At 38.0% G+C, this 23,697-nt stretch overlaps 1 protein-coding gene across 11 annotated transcripts in view; it reads right to left on the minus strand.

Moving 5' to 3' along the window:
* The window catches only part of DCAF8 (DDB1 and CUL4 associated factor 8), a 42,062-nt gene that overhangs the window by 12,172 nt on the left and 6,193 nt on the right, over nt 1-23,697 (minus strand). For 4 of the 11 annotated variants that reach the window (XM_074349679.1, XM_074349678.1, XM_045517129.2 and 1 more), the window contains exons 3-8: nt 18,897-18,964; nt 16,370-16,444; nt 12,668-13,338; nt 11,409-11,549; nt 10,200-10,294; nt 5,928-6,038 (exon numbers count right to left, since the gene is read on the minus strand). In XM_074349679.1, the coding sequence (XP_074205780.1) occupies nt 5,928-6,038; nt 10,200-10,294; nt 11,409-11,549; nt 12,668-13,338; nt 16,370-16,418 (1,067 nt within the window). In that variant the 5' untranslated portion in view covers nt 16,419-16,444; nt 18,897-18,964. The remainder of the gene's footprint in view (nt 1-5,927; nt 6,039-10,199; nt 10,295-11,408; nt 11,550-12,667; nt 13,339-16,369; nt 16,445-18,896; nt 18,965-23,697) is intronic. The other 7 variants (XM_074349675.1, XM_074349674.1, XM_074349676.1 and 4 more) reach the window with 2 other exon arrangements.

Here is a 23,697-nt window from a genome sequence, read left to right on the forward strand (position 1 = left end):
GTATCTAGCACATAGCAAGTGCTCAGTAAATGCTGAATGAATAAATGAATGAATCAATATATATGTCTGTATTCTCCATAATCCATTAATATCCTACATAACGAGAATATCCAGGAAATGTTCGTTAAATGAACCAATGAAAAAAGACTAGTTAAGAGACTGCTGCACTACCCATTACTACTCTTCGGCAAATACAGCATCTGACAATCAGATGTTTTCCTCCTAAGTCTAAATCAATAGCTCTCAAATTCACTAAGTCATCATTATCTTCGTAAGTCATCAAATTAGTAAAAAATATTTAAATATTCAGTATTTTGGTATATGGACCATTCTGTGTTCTGCAGTATCTAGTGCTCTTTGTCCCTCTTCTTTATGAAAAACTCCTTATCCACCTACCCCTTTCTTCCATAATTTTAAAACTGAAGTATAGTTGATTTACAATGTTGTGTTAATTTCTGGTGTATAGCATAGTGATTCACTTATATACATGTATTTCTTTTCATATTCTTTTTCATTATAGGCCATTACAAAGTATTGAATATAGTTCCTTGTACTATATGGTAAAACACTGTTGTTTACCTGTTCTATACACAGAAATCAGTATCTGCAAATTCTGAACTCCCAATTTATCCCTCCTCACCCACTTTCTCTGCTGGTAACCATAAATTTGTCTTCCATTTCTGTGAGTCTGTTTTGTAAATAAGCTCATTTGTGTCTTTTTTTTTTTTTTTTTAAAGATCCCACATATAAGTGATACCATATGGTATTTTTCTTTCTCTTTCTGGCTTACTTCACTTAGTATGACGATCTCCAGGTCCATCCATGTTGCTGCAAATGGCATTATTTTATTCTTTTTTATGGCTGAGTAGTAATTCAGTGTGTGCATGTGCACTTGTGTGTGTGTGTATATATATATAAACACATACATACATACATACCACATCTTCTTTATCCAGTCATTTCTTGATGGACATTTAAGTTGCTTCCATGTCTTGGCTATTGTAAACAGTGCTGCTTTGAACACTGGGGTGCATGCATCTTTTCAAATTAGTTTCCTCTAAATATAAGCCCATGAGTGGGATTGCTGAATCACCAAGTAAGTCTATTTTCATTTTTTTAAGGAATTTTCATACTGTTTTCCATAATGACTGCACCAAACTACATTCCCAACAGCAATGTAGGAAGGTTCCCTTTTCTCCACATCCTCTCCAGCCTTTATCATTTGTGGACTTTTTAATGATGGTCATTCTGATAGGTGTGAGGTGATACCTCGTTGTAGTTTTGATTTGTAGTTCTTTGATAATCAGCAATATTGAACATTTTTTTCATGTGCCTATTGGCCATTTACATGTCATCATTCCTTTCTTCCGTAAGTATTTATTAAGAACCTACTAAATTCTAGATATGATCCTTGAGACTAGGGGTTGGCAAACTTTTTCATAAATGGCAAGACAGTAAATACTTTAAGTTGGTAGGCCATCTAGTCTCTGTCACAATTTCTGAACTCTGCCCGAGGACCATGAAAGCAGCCATGGATATATGTAAACAAATGGCCATGGCTATGTTCCAATAAAACTTTATTCACAAAAACAGTGTAGACTGCCAACCCCTGTCCTAGAAAGTAGTGATACAAAGATAAATACAGAAGATTTCCCCTATTTTCTGAGCATAGGACAGGACCCTGACATTAAAAAAAAAAATTTTTTTTTTATTTTTAAGATTTCGTTTTTCAAAGCAGTTTTAGGTTTACAACAAAATTGAGAGGGCACTACAGAGGTTTTCCATATACCCCAACCCTACACATGCACAGCCTCCCCCATTATCAAAATCACTCATGAAAATGGTAGTTTTTTTTAAACCAAGGATGAACCTACAATGACATATAATCACCCAAAGTCTATAGTTTACCTGAAGGTTCACACTTGAACATTCTACGGGTTTGGAAAAATGTATGATAATACCCATCAATAATATCATAGAGTATTTTCACTGCCCTAAAAGCCTGTTCATCTCTCTTGCCCCATCACAACCCTAACTACCACTGGTTTTTTTTGTTTGTTTCCATAGTTTTGCCTTTTCTAGAATGTCATATTGTTGCAATCATACAGTATGTGGCCTTCTCAGATTGGCTTTTTTTCACTTAGTACTTTGCATTTAAAATCCCTTCATGTCTTTTCATGATTTGATAGCTCACCTCTTTTTAGTGCTGAATAATATTCCGTTGTCTGGATGTACTACAGTTTATTTATCCATCTACCTAATGAAGGACACCTTGATTGCTTCCAACTTTTGGAAATTATGAACAAAGCTGCTATAAACACCCATGTACAGGTTTCTGTGTGGAAATGAGTTTTCAACTCCTTTGGGTAAATCCCAAAGAGCCTGACTACTGGATCGTATGGTACCAGTATGTTTCGTTTTGGAGAAACTGCCAAACTGTTTTCTAAAATGGCTGCTTCATTTTGCATTCCCACTAGCAATGTATGAGCGTTCCTTCCTGTCGCTCCACAGTACTCACCAGCATCTGGTGTTGTCAGCATTAGGATTTCAGCCATTCTAATAGGTGTGCAGTAGTACCTCACTGGTGCTTTAATATGCACTTTCCTGATGACATATGATGTGGATCATCGTTTCATACACTTGCCATCTGTGTATCTTCTTCAGTGAGGTGTCTATTAATGTCTTTGGCCCATTTTTTAATTGGGTTGTTATCTTCTTGTTGAGTTTTAAGACTTCTTTATTTTGGATAATTGTCCTTCATCGGATGTGTCTTTTGCAAGTATTTTCTCCCAGTCTGTGGCTTGGCTTCTAATTCTCTTGAAAGATACTGTCTTTCACAGAGCCAAAGTTTTCAATTTTAAGGAAGTCTAAGTTAACAATTATTTCTTTCATGGATCATGTCTTTGATGTTTTATCTAGACAGGTGTCACCATACCCAAGGTCCTCTAGGTTTTCTCCAATGTTATCTTCCAGGAGCTTTATAGTTTTGGATTTTACTTTCAGGTCTATGATTTTTTTTTAAATTTTTTTTAATGGAGGTACTGGGGTTTAAACCCAGGACCTTGTGCATATTAAGCATATACTCTACCACTGAGTGGTATACCTTCCCTGCTCCATAATCCACTTTGAGTGAATTTTTGTGAAGGGTATAAGGTCTATGTTCAGATTTTTTTTTTTTTACATGTGGATGTCCGGTTTCAGCAACATACACTGAAAGACTATCTTTTCTCCAAATTTTGCTTTTGCTTCCTTGTCAAAGATGACTGTATTTATGGGGGTCTATTTCTGAGCTCTCTAATCTGTTCCACTGATCTATTTGTCTATTTCATCAATACAATGCTGTCTGAATTATTGCAGCTTTATAGTAAGTCTTGAAGTTGGGTAGTGTCAATCCTCCAACTATGTTCTTCTCCTTCAGTAATGTGTGGCTATTCTGGATCTTTTGTCTCTCCACAGAAACTTTAGACTCAGTTTGTCAATATCCATAAAATAAAAAGAGCTGGGATTTTGTGACTGAAATCAAATTGGGATTTTGTTGGGACTGGAAATCAATAGATCAAGTTGGGAAGAACTGACAACTCCACAATACTGAGTCTTCCTATGCCCTTGATATTTTAAATCAAATAAAGAATAGTTTCAGCACTGTTTCAAGTGCTCACTAACTTGTTACCTTAAGCATCTCCTCTACTCACCTCCTCTTTGCCCCATCCTGCCCTTAATCTAGTGATTTCTCAGTGTTGCTGACAGAGATGGGGAGCAAAGGGACTATTTATTAACTGGTTTTTTTTAATTACTATTATTATTTTTATTAACTGTGTTTTATAAACCATTCATCCACTCTTTCTTTCTTTCTTTCTTTCTTTCTTTCTTTCTTTCTTTCTTTCTTTCTTTCTTTTTCTTTCTTTCTGTTTTGGAGGGATAGGTAATTAGGGTTATTTATTTTTTTAATGGAGGTACTGGGGATTGAACCCAGGATCTTGTACACGGTAAGCATGCACTCTGCCACTGAGCAATACCCTCCCCCCGACCCTCTTTTAGCAATAAATTTACATTTCAACCCATCACACTACCAAATCTATCACCACAGGATTCATTCATCTAATACATTCTCCTTTTCTTCACTCTTGTAAATTCTTAAACCAACTCAAGCAGGATTTCATATATCTACATCACTCTCCACTTGCCTACGTTTTTTCTTTCTCCCTGCCAACCCCTCCTTTTTTTGGTCATAGGCCAAAAAGCATGACTCTCTAAGGCTTCTTCACAGTCCTAAACTAAAATTCAGTATTTATGATGCAAAGGCCTTGGGGATGAGTAAGTTATTTCTCTGTATTCCCTTAAAGGAATTCTTTCAGACTAGGCATGAAAGCTAATGGTATTATAAAATATTCAGCAAAAATATTTTGCAATTTCTGGAAGGTGAGCCTACAGTTCTTTCAAAGAAAAAAATCAGAAAGTGGGAATTCCACAATATTCAACTGGCTAAACTGAAGAGATGAGAAACTGAGGATGATCAGAGAGGAGCTGGAGTGCTGGAAGGGCTACCTCCTCTTACGGGATCAGAATACTTCAAAATCTACACGTGCTCTTGTCAAGTAAATAGCCTATTATCTGCTGAGAATTTGGGGTGTACAAAAGGATAGAGGACATTGAGGCTTATAAGAGATAAACCTGAGTATTTCTCCTTTTGCTGAAATGCTGGAACTAATTTCTAGCCCCACGCTAACCCTAAGAAAGTATCAGCTTTGGATAAAGACATTATCAACTGCAGTTCTCAACTCAACACAGCCAATGTCTCCGTTCTCCTCCAAACATCAAGGTCCTAATGGTTGAATTATCTAGAAACACAGACTTTCCAATGAATCCAGAGTTCTAAGCAGGAAATCCAAATTAGAAATTTCAGTAAATGTTCTATTTGGAGGAAGTAGCACCAGAAAGTTCTGACGACAACCCTTTTTGATCAACAGCTTCTTATCTTAAAAAACAAAAAATCTACTGCTATATACATTTGCTATGGGTCAACAGAGGCAAGAATTTAGAAGGCAAGAGAAACGGGAAGAAGAGAGTAACAAAGTTGCCTAATTCTCTTGTGGCAGGATTCTGCAACAACTTAAGGTCATCTCTCACATATTTCTAAAAATTTAGTCTGTCCCTGTGATTCTTACTATTTTTAATAGAATTAATTACAGAATACAATTATAAAAAATGTGCTCTCATTTAAAAAGGAAGATAATGCTTTTTATCCACCATCAGGAAAACATAGTTAATTCATTTTTCTACTGATCCTCCCCTCCCTCCTTTTTAAACTGAAAATCCTTTGGCAACCAAAGAAATACAGTTAAAATAGGCCAACTAGATATGAATGAATACAATTTGTGACAAAGGGCCAGAAGGAAACTAACTGGTACACATGGAAGCACGCCTCAATAGACAGTGTTCTAAGAAATGGTCATAGTAACGAAGATAGCACGAAGGATAAAGAAAAGTGGTTCAGCGTGGTAGAAGCCAAAAACTCTGCTTACACTGAGTACTCACAAGTCAAATCATTTCTGTATCTGAAACCAGCATTCAAAATTTCTAGTGCAGGTCAACTTATATATGAAAAGTGGTGGAAGACAGTTACTAACAGAGCACTTGCTAGTAAACCTGGGTTTATGCCTTAGCTGCTATGTGGAGACCTTGGTCAATTCATCAAACTTCTTTAAAATTTCATAACCTCTAAACATGTTAAGCCATCTCTCAAAGACTGTTACATTAGGAAACAGAACATCAGAAGAAGCTTAAACTCTTTGGAAGATGGTAAAAAATTCAACATAGTGGTTAATGGATTCTTAAGCAATTCATACCCTTTCCATATGGGACAGCTGATAGTACACAATGCATTACAGTCTCAAACTCTCAAAGACACAAAACCACCACAGACTCACCTTACAAACTGATCTCGTCCACCCACTGCAAACTGGTGGGTATTGGCAGGATTCACATAGATTGTATACAGCCCCACTTTCTTCTCCTTTTCTTTTGTCACCACCAGTTTCCTTCAAGAGTAGAAAAGTATAAAAGTTATATTCTCCATAAGATCCAGATGGTCACGGCAAGTGAGAACAGATAGTAATGCAGACACGGCTAATAAAAGACCATACAGATTCTTACTGGAAAGAAAAAGTGATTTTTGTTTGTACAGTCAAACAAGAAAACAAAACAAAACCCATCTCTATATATATTTACTAAATGCTACTTTGGTAGAAAAGTCATTTTCTGGTGTTCCTCAAGCAGTATAAGTTAAAGCTGTATAGAAGTATTGCTCCTCATGTAGTCTCAGCTGAAGTCCAATATGATGATAACCAATCATTAAGAGGCAATTCTACCTACATCTCCCCATCCTTAACTTAAACATACATCTTCCCAGTCATCTGGGAGCAGGGAGTGAGGGGAGGACGAATCATAGAAACAGTGGACAAAAAAGACCTTTAGGTCAGTGTCTATGTCCCAGATTTAAGAAAGGTCACTTAAAACTCAACTATAAAAGTGCACCATGAGGGGGGAGGAAGGTATAGCTCAAGTGGTAGTGCACATGCTTAGCATGCATGAGGTCCTGGGTTCAATCCCCAGTACCTCCTCCAAAAACTAATTAAATAAGTAAACCTAACTACCACCCCCAATAAACAAACAAACAAAAAAATTTTTAAATGCACCATGAAAAATGACAAGCAACAATTAATCCAAAGGAAAACAGTATCAGTGTTCCTTTATCTGAAGCAAATTAAAAGCAGAGATTCTTATGATGACAGCTGTTCTTAAGACTGGAAAATCATTTCTAAATTATTCTGTTGTACCACAAAAAAAGGTCAATCTTCGGAGGGTATAATACCCCATGGAAACCCTATAAAATTTCAGAGTTTTAGCCAGAAGATTCTGGCCAAATAGCCATAATCTGTCCCACCTTAAGGGTGGCTCTAAGAATACCCTTTCCAGATCTAAGTATCTAACCAGTCAAATATGACATCATAAAGATTAGTAAGTTTATAGGAAAGGGAAGACAGGAAGGGAAGGGGCTGGGCTTTAGCTTTCATTTTTAATTCTAAGGCTTTTGCTCATTTCTTGTATTTTCAGAAAATGAAGGAAATATAACTATGACAACAAGTTTCTTTGTAAATGATGTTAGCATCCTCTCTGTATGGTCAAAGTCACTCCATCCTAGATTGCTCTATGCAAATAGGAGAAATTCTACTTAATTTTAAAATCTCTGTAGCCTTCCATTAAAAGAATAACGTACAGAGGTCATTAAAAATAAATGTCCTCAGGGAAAATGTATATACACATACCCAACCCTCAAAAACACTAGGCAGAAAACAAATCAAGAGTTTCAGGAACAAAACTAGCAATTGAGAAGAGGCAGCTCTAATCAGGTTTTAGATAGGGAAAGGAATAGGAGCAGATGCTGCTCCTTATCACAGAATCATCTCATTTCCTCCACAATTTGGATTTTCAGGAGAGGGTCAGACAAAACCTAAAGGTTACCATGCAGAAACAAAACGAAGAAAACTGAGGGCTAGATTATGAAGTACTGGATCCCACTGTATCTAATCCTGACCAAGAGCTCAATCTTCTATGCCTCAGTTTATTCACCTAAAACAAACAATTCTCTCTTCCAGTGGATAAACACAGAGTACCTTGAGCTCTCTGGGGAATATGCAGAAGTGCTATAAAAATGATTAACAATGGCAGTAGAGGAAAAAAAGTTTTCACACCAGAGAAAGGCAGCAGATAAAACCATATGAAACAAATTTACCAAATTTCAAAGTAGCTTCCACTGGTAAAAGGAATATCCCATTCATAGCTCTAAATCCAACTCTTTTCCTATGATGTTAGGCAACACCACCAGCTTCTAAAGACTCAGTTATTATATACACACAAAAGAAAAATTTCCCTATGTCAACTTCACACAAAACTGTGTCTGATATAAACAGATATTCAGGCACCAGCTTAACACATAAGGACAGCTTGGATTTTCTGGCCATGACCTTCTCAGTCCTTCCACCTCATTCCAGTCTTCTACTAATTCAACCTCTAAAGCAAAAATTTTTTGAAGGCTTTATTTCCCAGCCCAGAATTTGGGCCTCCTCCTACTCTAAGTTTCTCCTATGTTCCTTCCCCCTTTTAGCCTCTAGCCCATCTACTATTTGCATCTAGATTTTCTGCCTACGTGATTTCATTACACATTCAATACTCTACCAAAGTCATTTGCTCTATCCATTACTTGAACCAGATTCCCAATTTCTTGTGGCTTAACAGTAGTTTTCCTTTGAAATTGTTCCACAGGATAAGATCTCATTCTGCTTCACAACTCTCTACCAGAGCATACCAAACAAACTCCTAACACGTTTTCCATCTTTGCCTTTCCTTCCACTCCCCTCTGGAAAACTTGCTAAATGTTTCATTATCATCCCAGAAGCAAGGACTTTAGAATTGTAAATAACAAACATCATCCTGTTTAAGAGAGTAAATGATTTTCTCAAAGCTGGATAACTGGGGGCTAGTACTAGAAGGCAGATCCCTTGTCACCCAGGCCTGTTCCTTTTCCAATAGAAATCCATGATCTCTCAACCTTCATCCTCTTGAAGGTTTATATAACCAGTTTATCCTTTCTGCAAGACTAAAACATTTCCATACTTTAACCAGTATTTTAAATTCTTCCACATTCTAGACAACTTTTTCTATACTTCTCTCTCTAAAAATAAAAGTCTAGTAATAATCAGCCTTAAGATTATAGTCCCTACTTTATTTGTATGCTGTGTAAATCAGTGGTACCCCTGCTCAATTTTGACATACAAGATTTGTTAAAGTAATTTTTAAGACTAACAATAAGTGATATAATAATATAATAATGATAATTCATCAACTAAGTAGTGGTTAAATACACTGTGGTACACCAGTGCTATGACATGTATGTCATGATTAAAAATGAGGCAGGCCTTGGGGGACTTAGCATGTAGAAAGTCCTGGGTTCAATCCCCATTACCTCCTCTGAAAATAAACCTAATTACCTCCCCAACTCACCACCAAAATGAAATAATTAAATACAATAATAAAAAAAAAACTATTTACAAAAAAGTGAGGTAGGCCTCTTTGGTCTGACGTAGAAAGATCTCCAAAACATACTACAACTTTAAAAAAAAGCAAATTGCAGAAATATACATATATGTACGTTTATATGCAGACAAATTATCCCATTTTGGGTGGAAAACTGTGTATATATATTAAGATACATAAATGTATACAAAAAGGATTGAAAAAATATTCAAGTCTTTTTTAACAGTGGTTACCAATAAATAGAAAACTGGCAGGCAGGGGAGGTGTACACGAGGGAGCATTTCCATTTTGTCCATATACTTTATTATTTGAATTTTTAAAACAAGACATTTGTTTTTTATAAGAGCAGTAAAAATGAAAAAAAGGAAACAAATAATTTGTAGCTACAATTCAATCAGTTCTTTCCATGGTGCCAGGCGCTATGCTGGGGTATCAAACACATTTATCAATAACCCTCACAGACACCAGAGAAAGAGAGAGAACAAGATTGATTATGCCATAGTGAGGCTGAAGAAACCGAGGTTCAGAAAGGTGACACAGGTCATAACTAGTAGTGCCTGAGTTGAGATTTGATCTAGGTCTTCCTGGAGCCAAAGATGCTTTGCTCTCTCCATACCACGCAGCTGTGAAAGTGGACGTATTTTACCTGAGTCTCAGATTCATGTGAAAATGAGCTGTGATATAACAGAGCTCTACTTAGCTACCAATATTTTTGTTCAAGATTTAACATTTAATTTTTACATTTCCACATGTAACTGAACTGAAAACTACACTGGAGCATATCTCTAAGTGGCTAGTAATGTGCTTCTTGAGGGGAAGCTGAGTGGCGCCCAAATGAATGGAGAGTGGAAGATCATCCAGTTATTTAAATTATACTAAGATAACTGAGCCTTGCTTTAGAAATGAAGATAGACTGAACTGTATTTTACTGTCGAGAAACAGACAACAACAAAGAAATAAGGAGTTCTCCTAAACCTTAATGTGCTTCTTATCATAAAAACAAAGAAACTATTCTCATGGACGAGAAAGCTGAGTTACCTAGGACACACAGAATATTTTCAAGGCCAAGAGATCCAATTCCATAAAAATACCATTGCTGTACTTACGAAGCTGGCCGGTCCTGTCTGAGGTCAATGGTGAAGACAACTGCGTCTTCACCTGCAGATAGGAACGTACAGGGAGAGTCTGGTTCCAGGGCCAACTGAAGGAGAAAAAAGGGCAATGATAAGGTTTCTAAAGGTTAAAATTAGAGGTTGTCTAACTCATTCCTCTATCTTTAGGAAGGGCTGCATTTAAAATGTCTCAGCAAAAGAAATGTCTACCTTTTTTTGTTGTAATCCCAGGAAATTTAATAAGCCCATCTCTCTTGTTCTGTGTGAATTATTTATAGTTTGTTTATTCTATGCAATTCAAAAGGACAAGTGATCTGCTATTTCAACTAAGTCCCCAAGGGACTTGAACAGTGATACCGAAGGAAAACACTGCCATTAGGGCTCATTCTCAAAATCAATTCCACACCCTCAGGTGGGGAGAGAAATGGCACCCAAGTTTCATTCCCTACAGCTTAGTTCTAAAAATCAATTATCTAGTGGGTTGAGGGTAGTCTTTTTTTTTTTAACTTTTTTTATTGAGTTATAGTCATTTTACAATGCTGTGTCAAGAGGGTAGTCTTAAGAACCAAAGAAATCGGTAATTTTCGTATTTCCTGAGCCATCTGTGCGAGAAAAGTACACTCCAGGTTTACCTACACGTTTCCTTAGGGTTTGTAAAAGGAGAGGACCAACCTACTTCTATGGCATGGAAGAACACAGTGCCTACTCTGATTGGCTCCTCACTGGCTGCCACCAAGATTATTTGGCCTATATTCCCAGCTCTAAATAGGGCTTACAGAAATAGTGCTGTTTATGTGCTCAGAGTTGTAAGCAGAAAGGTTGAAGCTCTCACATGAGAAGCCAACAGCCAGCACCTTGCAGCAGTTAAAATATTCTAAATGCATTCAGAGTAAAATGTAAAGGTCTAGAAGGCACAGGAGACCTCAAGGATCTCTAAACCAACCATGGCTCAGCTCAGGAGTTAGGTATTATCAGGTGAATGCTGCATGTGCATCTCAAGTACTTGAGAGAGATCTCTCAAATACCTGCCTTCTGAAGAAGTTTAGGGTGGCTGCTTTTTCTCCCATCCTATCTACAAATATTAGACTGAATAAAGTGAGGCAGGTGACCACAACAAAGGGGACACAATGGTCAGAGATAGTGGAGGGCCTCTGAGATCTACAGAGCTGAACTGCACAACCTTTGGGCCAAGGGCTTACTTACTTTGTGGGATGCTCCCTTGTGCTGGGCCACACGCTTTGTATTCTTGCAGCACTGCGTAGCAGACAACTCTGCTACCCGCACCTGCCCATCACGGGCACACATGGCCAGGGTGGAATCACCACTATTAGGAAGGAACTTGGCCTGGGATGTTAAGAATACAAAAAGGGACAAAAGAAATTGAAGAGGTGAATTTGAGGGGGAAAAATGTGATGACACCCCCAATTCACCCCCCTTTTGCTGCACAAGAGCTGGAAACTTAAGACTTCCTACTCTTAAATAGTTGGCTAAAGTCTAATTTCTTCCAAGAGATAAAGGACATGAAGAGGAAAAATCTGTGCTATAAGAGAGCCTTTTAGTTGATTCTGGAAGGTTGAACCGGTATAGGGTAAGTGCTCAGGTGAACTAGGACTAGGAAAGAAAAACTAAAAAAAAGAGGAACATCTTCCTTGATTCAGGAAGTAAACGTAAATTTGCTACAAAGAAAAAGGAAACTAGAAGGGGTACTGGGAAAGGAAAGAGAATATGCTTAGGGATAAACGGCTAGTACTGTATGATGGATGGGGCTGGTGAGTAAAGCCTCCAGAGAATTAACAACAGTATTAATCAACATTTATCAAATGTTTATTAAGTACCAGGCATGGTTCTAACTGCTTAGCTTCTACTATTATTTAATTCTCACAACCTACTATGTTATTAGCTCTATATTATAGATAAATAAACTGAAGACAGAGTTTAAATAAACTTGCCCAAGGTCACACAGCTAGAAAGATGGGCCAGGATTTAAACTCAGTAGTCTAGCTCAAGAGACTCTGCTCTTTTTCTGACTGTTTGTTTTGTCTGGGGGGAAGGTAATTAGATTTATGTATGTATGTATTTTTTAAAGGAGGTACTGGGGATCGAACCCAGGACTTTATGTACACTAAGTGTGCACTCTATCACTGAACTATACTCTCCCCACAAAAGCCTCTGCTCTTATACTATATGCCTCCTACCAGGGCATTTACTGCCTTCCTGATGATTTCCAAGTACCCTCCCTATAATGAGGTTTCCAACAATCTATGTGTTCAAGGAACATGGATTTGCCATGGATTTTTCAGAGTATTTAACTCCTCTAAGGCAATATGGGAGCGAAGACAGGACCAAGTTCGGACATCTAAATTCCCACTACAACTCACTATCCCTCCTACTCCAGGGAGCAGCTCGGGTCTGTCAAACCGATGCCTGATTTTCTCAATTGCCAACCTGCTCCTTTGCCTCACCTGGAAGACATTGCTTTTGTGGCCACTCTCAAAGTCCAATACCGGCTGCCGCCGCACCCAGTCCCAAATCACCACTTTCAGGTCATCGCTGCCACTGGCCAGCCAGGTGCCGCGCTGGTTAAAGTGCAGAGTATTAACACAACCAGTATGGCCTTCAAGCCCATGCTGCAGGCGGAAACGCTGCACAAAGACTCTTGCCCCACAAGCCTCATACACAAAGCGGGCACTTGAACCCAGCTCCCGCTCCCGCAGGGCAGGAAGGGCTTGCCAGCGAGGTCGAGGAAGGGCTGATGTCTCTGAGGACACCCAGTCCTCCAGGGCCCGCTCATCATCTGATGAGTCCTGGTCACGATTGGCCCGCTTGCGCCTTACACGGCGCCGAGGATGCTCTTCTTCCTCCTCTTCTTCTTCCTCCTCTTCCTCTAAGTGGTCATGGACTTGGTTTTCATCATTGATAGAGTAATGGCCAGTGTCCTCCATGCTGTCAGAGTCCTTGTCTTCACCTGAGCTCTCTGTATCTGTACCTCGACTTTCTGTGCTGGTGCGGGTAGGGCCACCATCATCCCCGGTCAAGCTCAAGCTCAGGTCTGAGGCCTCCACTTCAATGCCTGAGGATGTCTCCCTCCCCTCCTCAGCTCCAGACATCTCCTCTGGACTGCTGGACAGGCTTCCTGCATGTTAGTGAGGAATGGGTAGGTGAGGAGGAAAAATGAGGAAATAAGATAGTGATCAGAAGGATTTCCCTCCTTAATCTAAAAAATCATCACATCAAAAGACTCAGAAACCAACTTTGGTCAGAGTGTTTTTGTTACAAATGCTTATAAAGAGTACCTTCTTGGGGGAACCTTGAAAAGATTAACACCAAAGCCACAAATAAAGAAAGAAATGAAGGGCACATAAATGAGAACTGCAGAACAACCAAATATTATAATAAATTCTCAAAAAGCAAAACACTGGCAGATTTTATGAAAGTATGCCTGATACCACCACCTTAGGCTCTGTTTTGCTGAACGGGCATCCATTAGTTATAGCACATAATTAAACTGAATATAAGAAAAAAGAACAGCCATCCCCAGCAAGAGCTGGACTACTTCTCTCTTCAAGAAAGCACCACGGAGGGAGGGGGGTGGGAAGGGACAGACTGGGAGTTCGAGATTTATAGATACTGACAGGTATATATAAAATAGATAAACAAGTTCATACTGTATAGCACAGGGAAATATATTCAAGATCTTGTAGTAGTTCACGATGAAAAAATATGAAAATGAATATATGTATATTAACTTATGACTGAAAAATTGTGCACAACATTGTAAACTGACTATAACTCAATTAAAAAAAAAAAAAGCACCACTACTTCCCACCTCTTAAATCCTCAAGTTTCTTCCCCTAATGTTTTAAAATCCACTAAGAATTTAAAAGGAAGTAGAAGGGACAAGTGAACATTTTGACCATTTGAGTGGGTTCTTGCTCAGTTTTGCTAATAAATGTATTGTGACTTACCTCCATTAATGTAATAATTTTAATACTATTTTTAGATATAGGAATTTCATTTAGACATAGTTTTATCAGGAAGCATACACAGAACTGATAAAAAGCAAGCCTACTATAGTGGGACCTGAAAAGAAAAGCTCACTGTATCTGAGGTCACCCATGTTGGTAGTTATAAAATAACTGGGTCATTTTGAGTGATATAATCCCCAACAGTTAGATACCGCATTCTCCTATCAAACAGCCAAATCATATTTCAGTGAGCACTTTGGTAATGTTCTAGAGCCAAAAGGACCACAACTTACTAACTAAGGTCAGGACGTAAAGAAAGGAAGGGGAGAATAAGGATTTTAAACACAGCTTGTGACATCCTTTCCTCAGATGACTACAAATTTTATCTTGCCTGAAGTAAAGGCTACTAGGGAAGGCAAAACAGCTATGTGTGACGCTGATATAAGCTATTAATTCCAATACCACACTGATGCTTAAGGATTCAAAGCTGGAGTATCTTCTTGCTTAGTCATCCGGATTAGAACAGTCATTTCTGAAGATCTCTGAAGGAATGGAACCTCTTTTCAATGAACTCACGCAAAAATCAATACAGAAAACAGATAAACAACACCCATGCTTTGGTTCAAGTAGTGACAGAAGGTTGGGAAACACACAAATAGCTCTTTTCAAAAAGCACCTCAACTAAGAGCACAGAGTGAAAATAACTGGGCTAGGAACTGAAAGAAAAAGGGGAAAAGCACAGGAATTAGCTCCGAGGAAATATATTTGCTGAGACTGCTGTTTATGTTGAGAAAGATTAATAATTGTGCTTCTTGAAATGAAGCTGAGTTTGAGATTGGGCATGGTGAGAAGAGATAAAATCACACCTATCACTTCTGTGGAAAAGAAAAAACCAAAACATCAAACTCCTAGAATTTATTGTTAAAATTATGATTAACAAATTAAGATGACTTTGGGGGCCTTACCACATTAAGATAAGGGCCAGAGCAAATCACAAGCTCAGCAAGAGAACCCTAACAGTTAATGACCAAGATGTAGCTAGGGGTTGGCAAATTTTTTCTGTAAAGGGCCAGAAAGCAAAAATTTTAGGCTTCATGGCCCATATGGATATCTGGCACAACTACTCAACTCCACTGCTGTAGCACAAAAGCATCCATAAACACTATGTAAGTAAATGGGGCATGACTGTGTTCCAATAAACTTTACAAAAACAGAAGCCTGCAGGACTGTGGATTTGGCCTGCAGGCCATAGTTTGCCAATCCCTGATCTAGCCAGTGGCCAAACTCCAAATCAACTGTATACCTCAAACCTGTCTAGAATCCTGTGCCTTTCAAGTAAACCCACTGAAAACTCTGAACCACTTTCCTTTACAGAAAATGAATGAACAGCAGTGGTAAGAAAAGAACAAAGGGGCAATAAAACAGCATACTGAAAACCTCCCTTTCCCTTACTCAACTTCATTGCTCTACCAATCACATTACCTAGAATTTAGCCTATAATCCTGACCTACAGGGTGCTGAGGAATGCTGGACTCTGTGCTGCCCAACTATATCCATTGGAAGAACTCTCTCTAGTTTAGAAGCTGGCTTGGAATAACTCAAGCAGTAGCTATACTCTATCAGAATCTTGATACTCTGCCTTCAAATATGCCCTGAATCCAATGATTTAAAACTTGGCAGGGAGGGAGGGAAGGAAGGAAGGAAAGAAAAGAAAGAAACAGATAAAACGAATGAACGCACGTCCCAATTCCAGTTGGTTATAACTTCACCTCTTTTCTAATATCTTTATCAAACTGTGATATACCATGAAGAGAGACCCCTTATAACTGGGGAGCTGCCTTCCCAACAGCTCCCTTGGTCCCACCAACTGGATCTTCTTCTCCTTTATTAACAGCTTCTCCTAGGTTTTGTCCACCCTTACCACCTTTCAGAATTACAAACCACTTGACCTCTGAGAGGCACAACCCTATTATTGATCTTCTGAAAACAATCAGATAAAAGTTGAAGGAGAAAAAGTACCAGACAGTCCAAGGTGTTTCCTGTGTAGTTTCCTATACTCAAAACAACACAGGAAGGGCTCACTCTTAGGAAAGATTTCCTTCACTCCACTAAAATACAGGTCTCCACTCTCTCTGGGGAAGGAGGAGGAGAACCTCAGCCAATAGCAAAAACAGCTTCATCTTCATTTTGGCCCCTTACCATTAGCTAAGTCTGTTTTGCCATCTGTGCTGCTCCCTTTGCTGGACATCTTGAATGATGTTTACTGAAGCCAGCCTGGATTTAAGAGAGGAAGAAAATGAAACAATTAAGAAACAATCTGGGAAAGATGATAAAGGGCACAAGGAGATTTAACAATGTACATACAGCCTTTGTCATTTTATTATTTGTGTCTGTGCTCAACAGGGCTTCTCAGTTGCTGAAAATTACACCAGATATTTTACCTCCATGTCTAAATTCCATAAAGGGACATATCTTTGGGAGGCCAGCTGCCATCTCTTTACCTTATTCACTGAGTAACTGGCAGTGATTTTTCAGATGGGAAGGGGGAACTGAAATAAATCCTGGAACAGGAGGCATGTATCAAGTGACAGGTACTGCAAGCAAGCAGAGAACCTTAATTCAATACAAAAAGCTAGCTTCAGCACTGCCCTCTAGACAAAAATCTTCTGTTGTATCAGTCATATGTATCCATAAACTATGAAACACTTGTCTTTCAATATGAAGAAGAGGGTCTGACTATCACTGTACACACAAAACAACAGAGACAAAAGAAACTGAGCTCTTGGGGTAAAAAGCTTGAGCTTTATATTCACTGAGATGCCTAGTTTCAAACTTACAAGCATAGATGTTAACTAAGGATTACAAGAAGCAGAGTCGAATTAGAACTCAGGAGCACCCTACCCCTAAGAGAGAACCTAAAAAGTTTTTTTCTTCCCTTTTACAACTAGTTAAGTCAGTCACCAAGTGCAAAGTTGGAGAAGAAAAGGGCAAAATTTCCATTAAATTATCTCAGTCTATTTCATAAAATGGCAACATTACTTCACCTAGTTCCACCAACTTTCGCCAGGTCTGTCTTTTTGGCAAAGCTCTAACTAGGAATTAGGGTACCTAGCTTTATTAGCTTTATTACTTTCGTACCACTATAATACACTCATTATTTTTTCAGGGCCTCAGTCCCACCTCGAGCAAATTCCAAAGAGCAAAGAATAATATTATTCAGACCAGAATTTTGTTAAGCCCTTTCAGTGCCTTGGACAAAAGACACTGGTAAAAGACAAAGTATGATTATGACTCCAGTCCTTGTACCCAGGCACACTGGCCTCTAACCTTTCAACAGCTCTTTCATTCCCATAACAATCATCCCAGAAGCAGCCCCATCCTTATCCTTACCCACTACTCTCCTCTACAGAAATCCAAGTTGCTTCAAAAAAAAAAGTGTCTCCTCTGCCAAGACACAGCTGCCCAAAGCTTGCTAATAGTAGGCCAGGGCAGGGGAGCAGAAATAATGCAAGAGCAGGACGAGGCTGAATGTGAGGGAGGGACACCTGGAAGGGTGATGATGAAAGACAATGCCAACAAAAAAACCAGATTTGTGAAGCCACATAAAGAAAAACAGCTGTTTGCAGAGCAGACTGTTTTCCTCCTCCTACTTCAATGATGTATTTTTGTACAGCATTCCTCACACACTTGTTTTTTCCTCTCAGCAGTCCCTGTTTATATTCTTTTAGCAACTCAGCAATATCTTCTTCCACATCTAGGGTTTAAATTAATTATACTAATTGCAAAAGTTCTATGAAAATAGTTGCACTACTTGGTTAAGATTAAAAACTAAGGCAACAGACATACCTTATGGTCACTTGAGAACAGAGCTTATGTTTTCTCATCTCCAGAATCAAAACTGTCAACCCTACCATACTTCCCGTCCACTATTACCCACTCCTAGAGAAGTAGTATTAAGCAGCCTGAGATCCTTTCTCAAAAATGAATCTCATTGACTTCTACAGAAGCTCAGACTGCCTGAACATTAGACTCACAGTAACTCTAGAAAACACACTTACTCTCCCAGCCTCCATGATCAGGAGGAGCCAATGCCTAATGCCTACCGAGCTCTGAGAAGTGGGAAAAGGAGAGCCACGAAGTTCAACCCATCCTAGAGGTTGCAGAGCTCATCTCTTGGGGAAATTGGTTTAAGGTTCCTGTAAGGAGGGATCTTTTGAGGAAAAAAGTTGACAGAATTTATTGCTGAATTCAGAAACAGAGCAAAACCTATGAATGCTTATGTCAACTCTGTTTAATCACTGAGTGGATAGACAGATAGCTTCTAAAGGTCAGATTTTAGGAAACACAGAGTTTAGCAAAAGTAGTCCGAGGCTGAAAATTAGAAGTCCAGGTTTCTATTACCAGCTAAGTTATGAGCATACTTTGTGATGTGACCTTGGATGTACTGTTTAATCTTCTCTGAACTTCATTTTCTTCTTTTGTAAAATAGTATTAGTAATCTTAGAGATGGTATAGGTAAGTAGAATTATATGTTAAAACTTCTGAAGAAGGATGCTGTTAGGGCAGTGATCTCAAAACTGATTATGAACCTCTAATCAGTGAAAACTTTGAGCATGAACCCTCATTATGTGTGTATGTACACACATATTTAATCAATTCACATTAAATATTAAGCTTAGTTTTTCTAGAAAAAAATAAGAAATTTCAACATTCTTTTCCTACATACCATTGGATCATCTTCCATACCCCTTAGGGTACATACATTCCATTTGGGGGGACCATTTCCCTAGGAAGCTAAGAAATAATGACAATAAAATTATACTTCAGGGATTAGTTGTTATTCTTATTGTAAAAATTTCTGTCAAAGTGAAGAAACTTAAAACCATCTCAACTCTAGGGCAGAAATTAAAGTGCCCAAATTAAAGCAGGCTAAGGTGCTATGACTGAGCCCTAGGTCTTAAGTATAGGAGTCGTTCTAAATCTCTTCCATCATCAAAGAACACAACCTTATTTTATAATCTGAGGTTGGGGATCATACCTGACCCAAACTTAAATTACCTTCTTCATTCTTTAATGCACTCCATTCCCAACAAATCCACTGTTTTCACCTTGATCAATTTCCATGTAAAATCCACTCCAGAGCAAACCAATCTGAGCTTGGAAGAGATGATGAGCTCACTGCCCCAGGTAGCTGGAGGAGTTTAATTAGATTAGCTCCACTGCCTGCACTCTAAAAATAACCATAACCCCTGCCAAACTGAAGGTTAAAGAGTAAACTACTGGGGGATGGGGAAAAAAGATGCAGGTGTCATTTTAATTTCTATCTAAGAAATTTCAGTGACCTAGACTTTTCCTGTCTTAATAAAAGAAGGGCCTTAAATTTTTAACCAAATACATGATAAAATATTAACTAAAAACCAAGCAGAGGGGGAATTAACATGGGGTATAAGAATACTTTGTGGAAGAGGTACCAAATGTCTCTTGTTTAAAACCACTGAGGCTGCTTTCTTTTCCTAGTATTGATGAAAGATTTATACAAGAGACCATGTATAGTAGAATAACAGGACATCCAAATGCAAAAAAAAATTTTTTTAAACTTGACTTGTACATTGTACAATATACACAAACTAACTCAAAATGGATCATAGACCTAAATGTAAAAGCTAAAACAATAAAAATGAGATAATCTTTCTGACACTGGGTTAAGCAAATACGTCTTGAGAGAATGCAAAAAGCAAAAACCATAAAAGAAAAAATTAACCAGATATATCAAAATTAAAAATCAACTCTTCAAGAGACACTGTTAAGAAAGTGAAAAGACATATTTAAGGATAGCAATTGGAATATATTCAAAATCTCTCACAACTAAATAACAATCACTTGAAAAGATGATCAACATTATTAGTCATTAGGAAAATACAAATAAAACCACAATGAGAACCCTCTACACACCTACTAGGAGTTAAAAATTAAAAACTTTTAAATAATAATAATGAAAGTTACTTTGTCAAGTGCTAACAAGGAGTAAGGCAACTAAACTCTCAGACACCGCCCACAGAAATGTAAAACGGCAGTCACTTTGGAAAATAATTTGGCAGTTTTTAAAAATAAAGTTAAAGATACACTTACCATACAACCCAGGAATCCTACCCAGGTACGTACTCAAGAAAAATAAAACAATACCCTCCTAAAATACCTAAGCGTGAATGTTTTAGTGGCTTTACTCAGATTCATCAAAAACTAGAAACAATCAAATGTTTTTCAACTGGGTCATGGATAAACAAATTGTGGTCCATCACACAATGGAATACTACTGAGCAATAAAAGGAATGAACTACTGATACACATAGCAACAAATGGATCTCAAATGTGTTACAGCTAGGCGAAAGAAGCAAGACTCAAACAGCTACGTAACTTGATTCCATTTATAGGACATTCTGGAAAAGATAAACTAGAGAGACAGAGAGCAGATCAGTTGTTACTGGGATTTGGGAAAGGGAACTAACTATAAACAGGCATAAGAAAACTTTTTGGAATAATGAAAATGTTCCATGCCTCCACTATGGTGGTGTTACATGACTACATATTTGTCAAATTCCACAGAATGGGCCACAGAAGTAAAGGGTAAATTTTACTGTATGTAAATTATCCATCCATCAATCAGGCAATAAATAAAAGCAGCCAGGAAAGAGAATGAGGAGGGTGGGAGTAGGGGGGAGTAATCATGCAAAGTGTTCATAGACAGATAAAGCCCAACAATTAAATATACTAAATGTTCAAACCTGTGACTATTAATAGAAGTTAGCTCTCAAGGCTGTGGTTATTAATATAAGTTAGTTAATAGTGATCAATAAGCCATAATAAATGAGAGCAAAATGTCAGATCTTCTTGAAAATTAAAATGTGGAAGAATTTTGCTGCAACCACATTAAAAGATGAATCCTGAACCATAAAGTCTCCAAACCTACTGTCTAAGTGACAACTAAGACTATCAGAAGCTTATGTCATTCAAAGTAGTTCCAGTGGTTGCACTATTAATTTTTACACATATGCTTTTTATTTTTAAAATATCTCCCAAGTTTACTTTAACTCCTTTGAAGTCTAGGGTCTATGGAAACTGGTCTGATAAACTCTACCTTACCTCCTCAGGTTCAATGGAAACATCAATTTCTAAATAATATTACTGTCCTTGATCCCTTTACTAAGACCTGAACTCATACTCAGTGAGTTCCCATGAGTTACATAATCCCAGTATTCTCTCAGGTCAGTCCAGTAGTCTTGTTTGGCATCTCTCATTGTGCAACTCAAGTGCCCACATTTTCCTACATAGACACTCATGTTTAAATGAGACAAAGTCTCAGAATTTCCTCTGAAACTGAAAGGTTATGGTTGAAACTACTTTAATTATTACTAAGACATATCTGAGAGCCACACAGTCCCTGGTTCCTCTCGGGAGGACAGATGTCCCATACCACTCATAACTGAACAGCTGTTCAGGGCTGATTTCCATCCAAAGTACAAATTTGCTTTTCAGTCTCTGGTCCCACAGTCCATCTGGAATCAACCAGTCCTACTTTATCCATCCCCAATTTTTGTTTTTAAGCTAAAATGGCTCATTTTAAATTACTTCTCCCTACCTGACTATTTTTCTACTTTGTAATAAGCCCTTCTCCAAGCCAACTTTCCCAATTCCTGCTGTGAACTCCACTCTAATAGTATACTGTTTACTAATCAGAGAACCTCAGGCACTGAAATTCAAAGGATGACCCCAAGGAAGCTGAAATTCATACCATATAAAACGTTTATAGGAGTCAGGGCTTTACTTCTGGGCTACTTTCTATTAAGTACTTGGAGGAGTTAAGTATACCACACTCTCTCCTCTGGTAAACTGGACAAATGAGCAGAAACTATGAATGTTTTTGGATCAGTAAAATTAATCTCTGTTCCTATTGTGCAGATGATTTGACAGCACTGGGCAACCCAACTGTACAACAGCTCTAGCTTCCCTTTATCCAAATTACAGTCCTCTGGCACCACCCAGTGGCCCCTCTGTACAGAGACATGCTAGTAATGCAACGTTATACAAGGCGATACAGGAGCTACTAATATAAACAAGGCAGTTACAATCTCTTTTGCAGCTAATAACCAATTAGGAAAAATAAGTATACAACTAAGTATGATACAAGAGATATAATTACCAGTATTATTTAAAAAGAAAAAAAGACAGAATGTTGTTGCAGTTCAACAGAGAAAAGGATTATACTTAGTTTCAAGGAGAAAGGGAAAGCTTCCATGGAGAACTTAGCCCTCAAACTGGACTCTGAAGGATAGGATGGGTAGTACAGAGAAAGATACTCCATCAGGACCAGAATGAGAAGACATGGAAGATGAAAAACCTGATATGTTCAAGAAAATAAATGGGTATTCTGGCTTGACTAGGCTAGATACTAGGGTATAGTTCATTACCTAAGAAGTACAGTAGAAGGGGTGTGTGTGTCAGGCATCATGAAGATTTTGTCAAGGATAGTAAGATGGACTGAAATGGACAGAAATGAAAGGAGAAAGAAGTTTAAAAGCCATCACAGTTGCTGAAATAAGCAGTGAGACCCTATCAAAGGCTGATCTAGCAGAGGAAATTAAAAGGGGATCAACGTGAGAAACATTGTGGAAGTAGAATTAATAGTATCTGGCTCAATGAACAGTAACAAGGCCCCAAAAATTAAAAAAACAAGTTTAAGTCTGGGCGCCCAGAGGAAAACAAGTGCCATATATGAGAGGCTGGCACATTGGGGAAGAGAGGAATTTTATTTTGATGATGTTTAAAATCCAAGTTGACATGTTATGAAAGTAGTGGAAAATCAATGTAGGTTTGAAACTTGAGAAATAAATTAGAGCCAGAGATACAGGCCTGAGAATTATTTGGACAGAGAAGCTTTAAAATCAAATACCTTGTAAATTACACCTCACTAAAAAAACAAAACAAAACAAAGGACTGACGAAAGTTCTGACAGTCCAAGGGAAAAAACTCTTAGGGAATACTTACCCTTTGGAAAAAGAAAGAAGAGGGAAACAGAGAAATGCTCAAGGAAGTATAAGGAATAATAAAGTTTTTAATGTCCTGGAAGTCAACAGACGAAAAGGTTTCAAGAAAGTGGGATGGTTCATATTTCAAATGCTACAGAGAAGTACATAGGTGTATATAGAGAAAAGGCTGTAAGAGTCAGAATGGCTTTTCCATGGAATTACCTCAGGAACTGAGTGAGAAAATGCTGGTTTTCTCCCTATTCAAGGATCAAAAGGGGATAGCTCAAGTGGTAGAGTGAATGCTTAGCATGCAAGAGGTTCAAACTCCAGTACCTCCTCTAAAAATAAATAAATAAATAAATAAATAAATAAATAAATAAATAAATAAATAAATAAATAAAACAAACAAACAGACCTAATTACAGCTCCCCCCATGAAATTAAAAAAGAAACATTTTTAAAAAAGGATCATAAAGTAAAAGGATTCAGCTACCTCTTAAGTCCA

The sequence above is a fragment of the Camelus bactrianus genome, chromosome 21 (genome assembly GCF_048773025.1).
Source record: "Camelus bactrianus isolate YW-2024 breed Bactrian camel chromosome 21, ASM4877302v1, whole genome shotgun sequence".
NCBI classification, from domain to species: Eukaryota; Metazoa; Chordata; class Mammalia; order Artiodactyla; family Camelidae; genus Camelus; species Camelus bactrianus.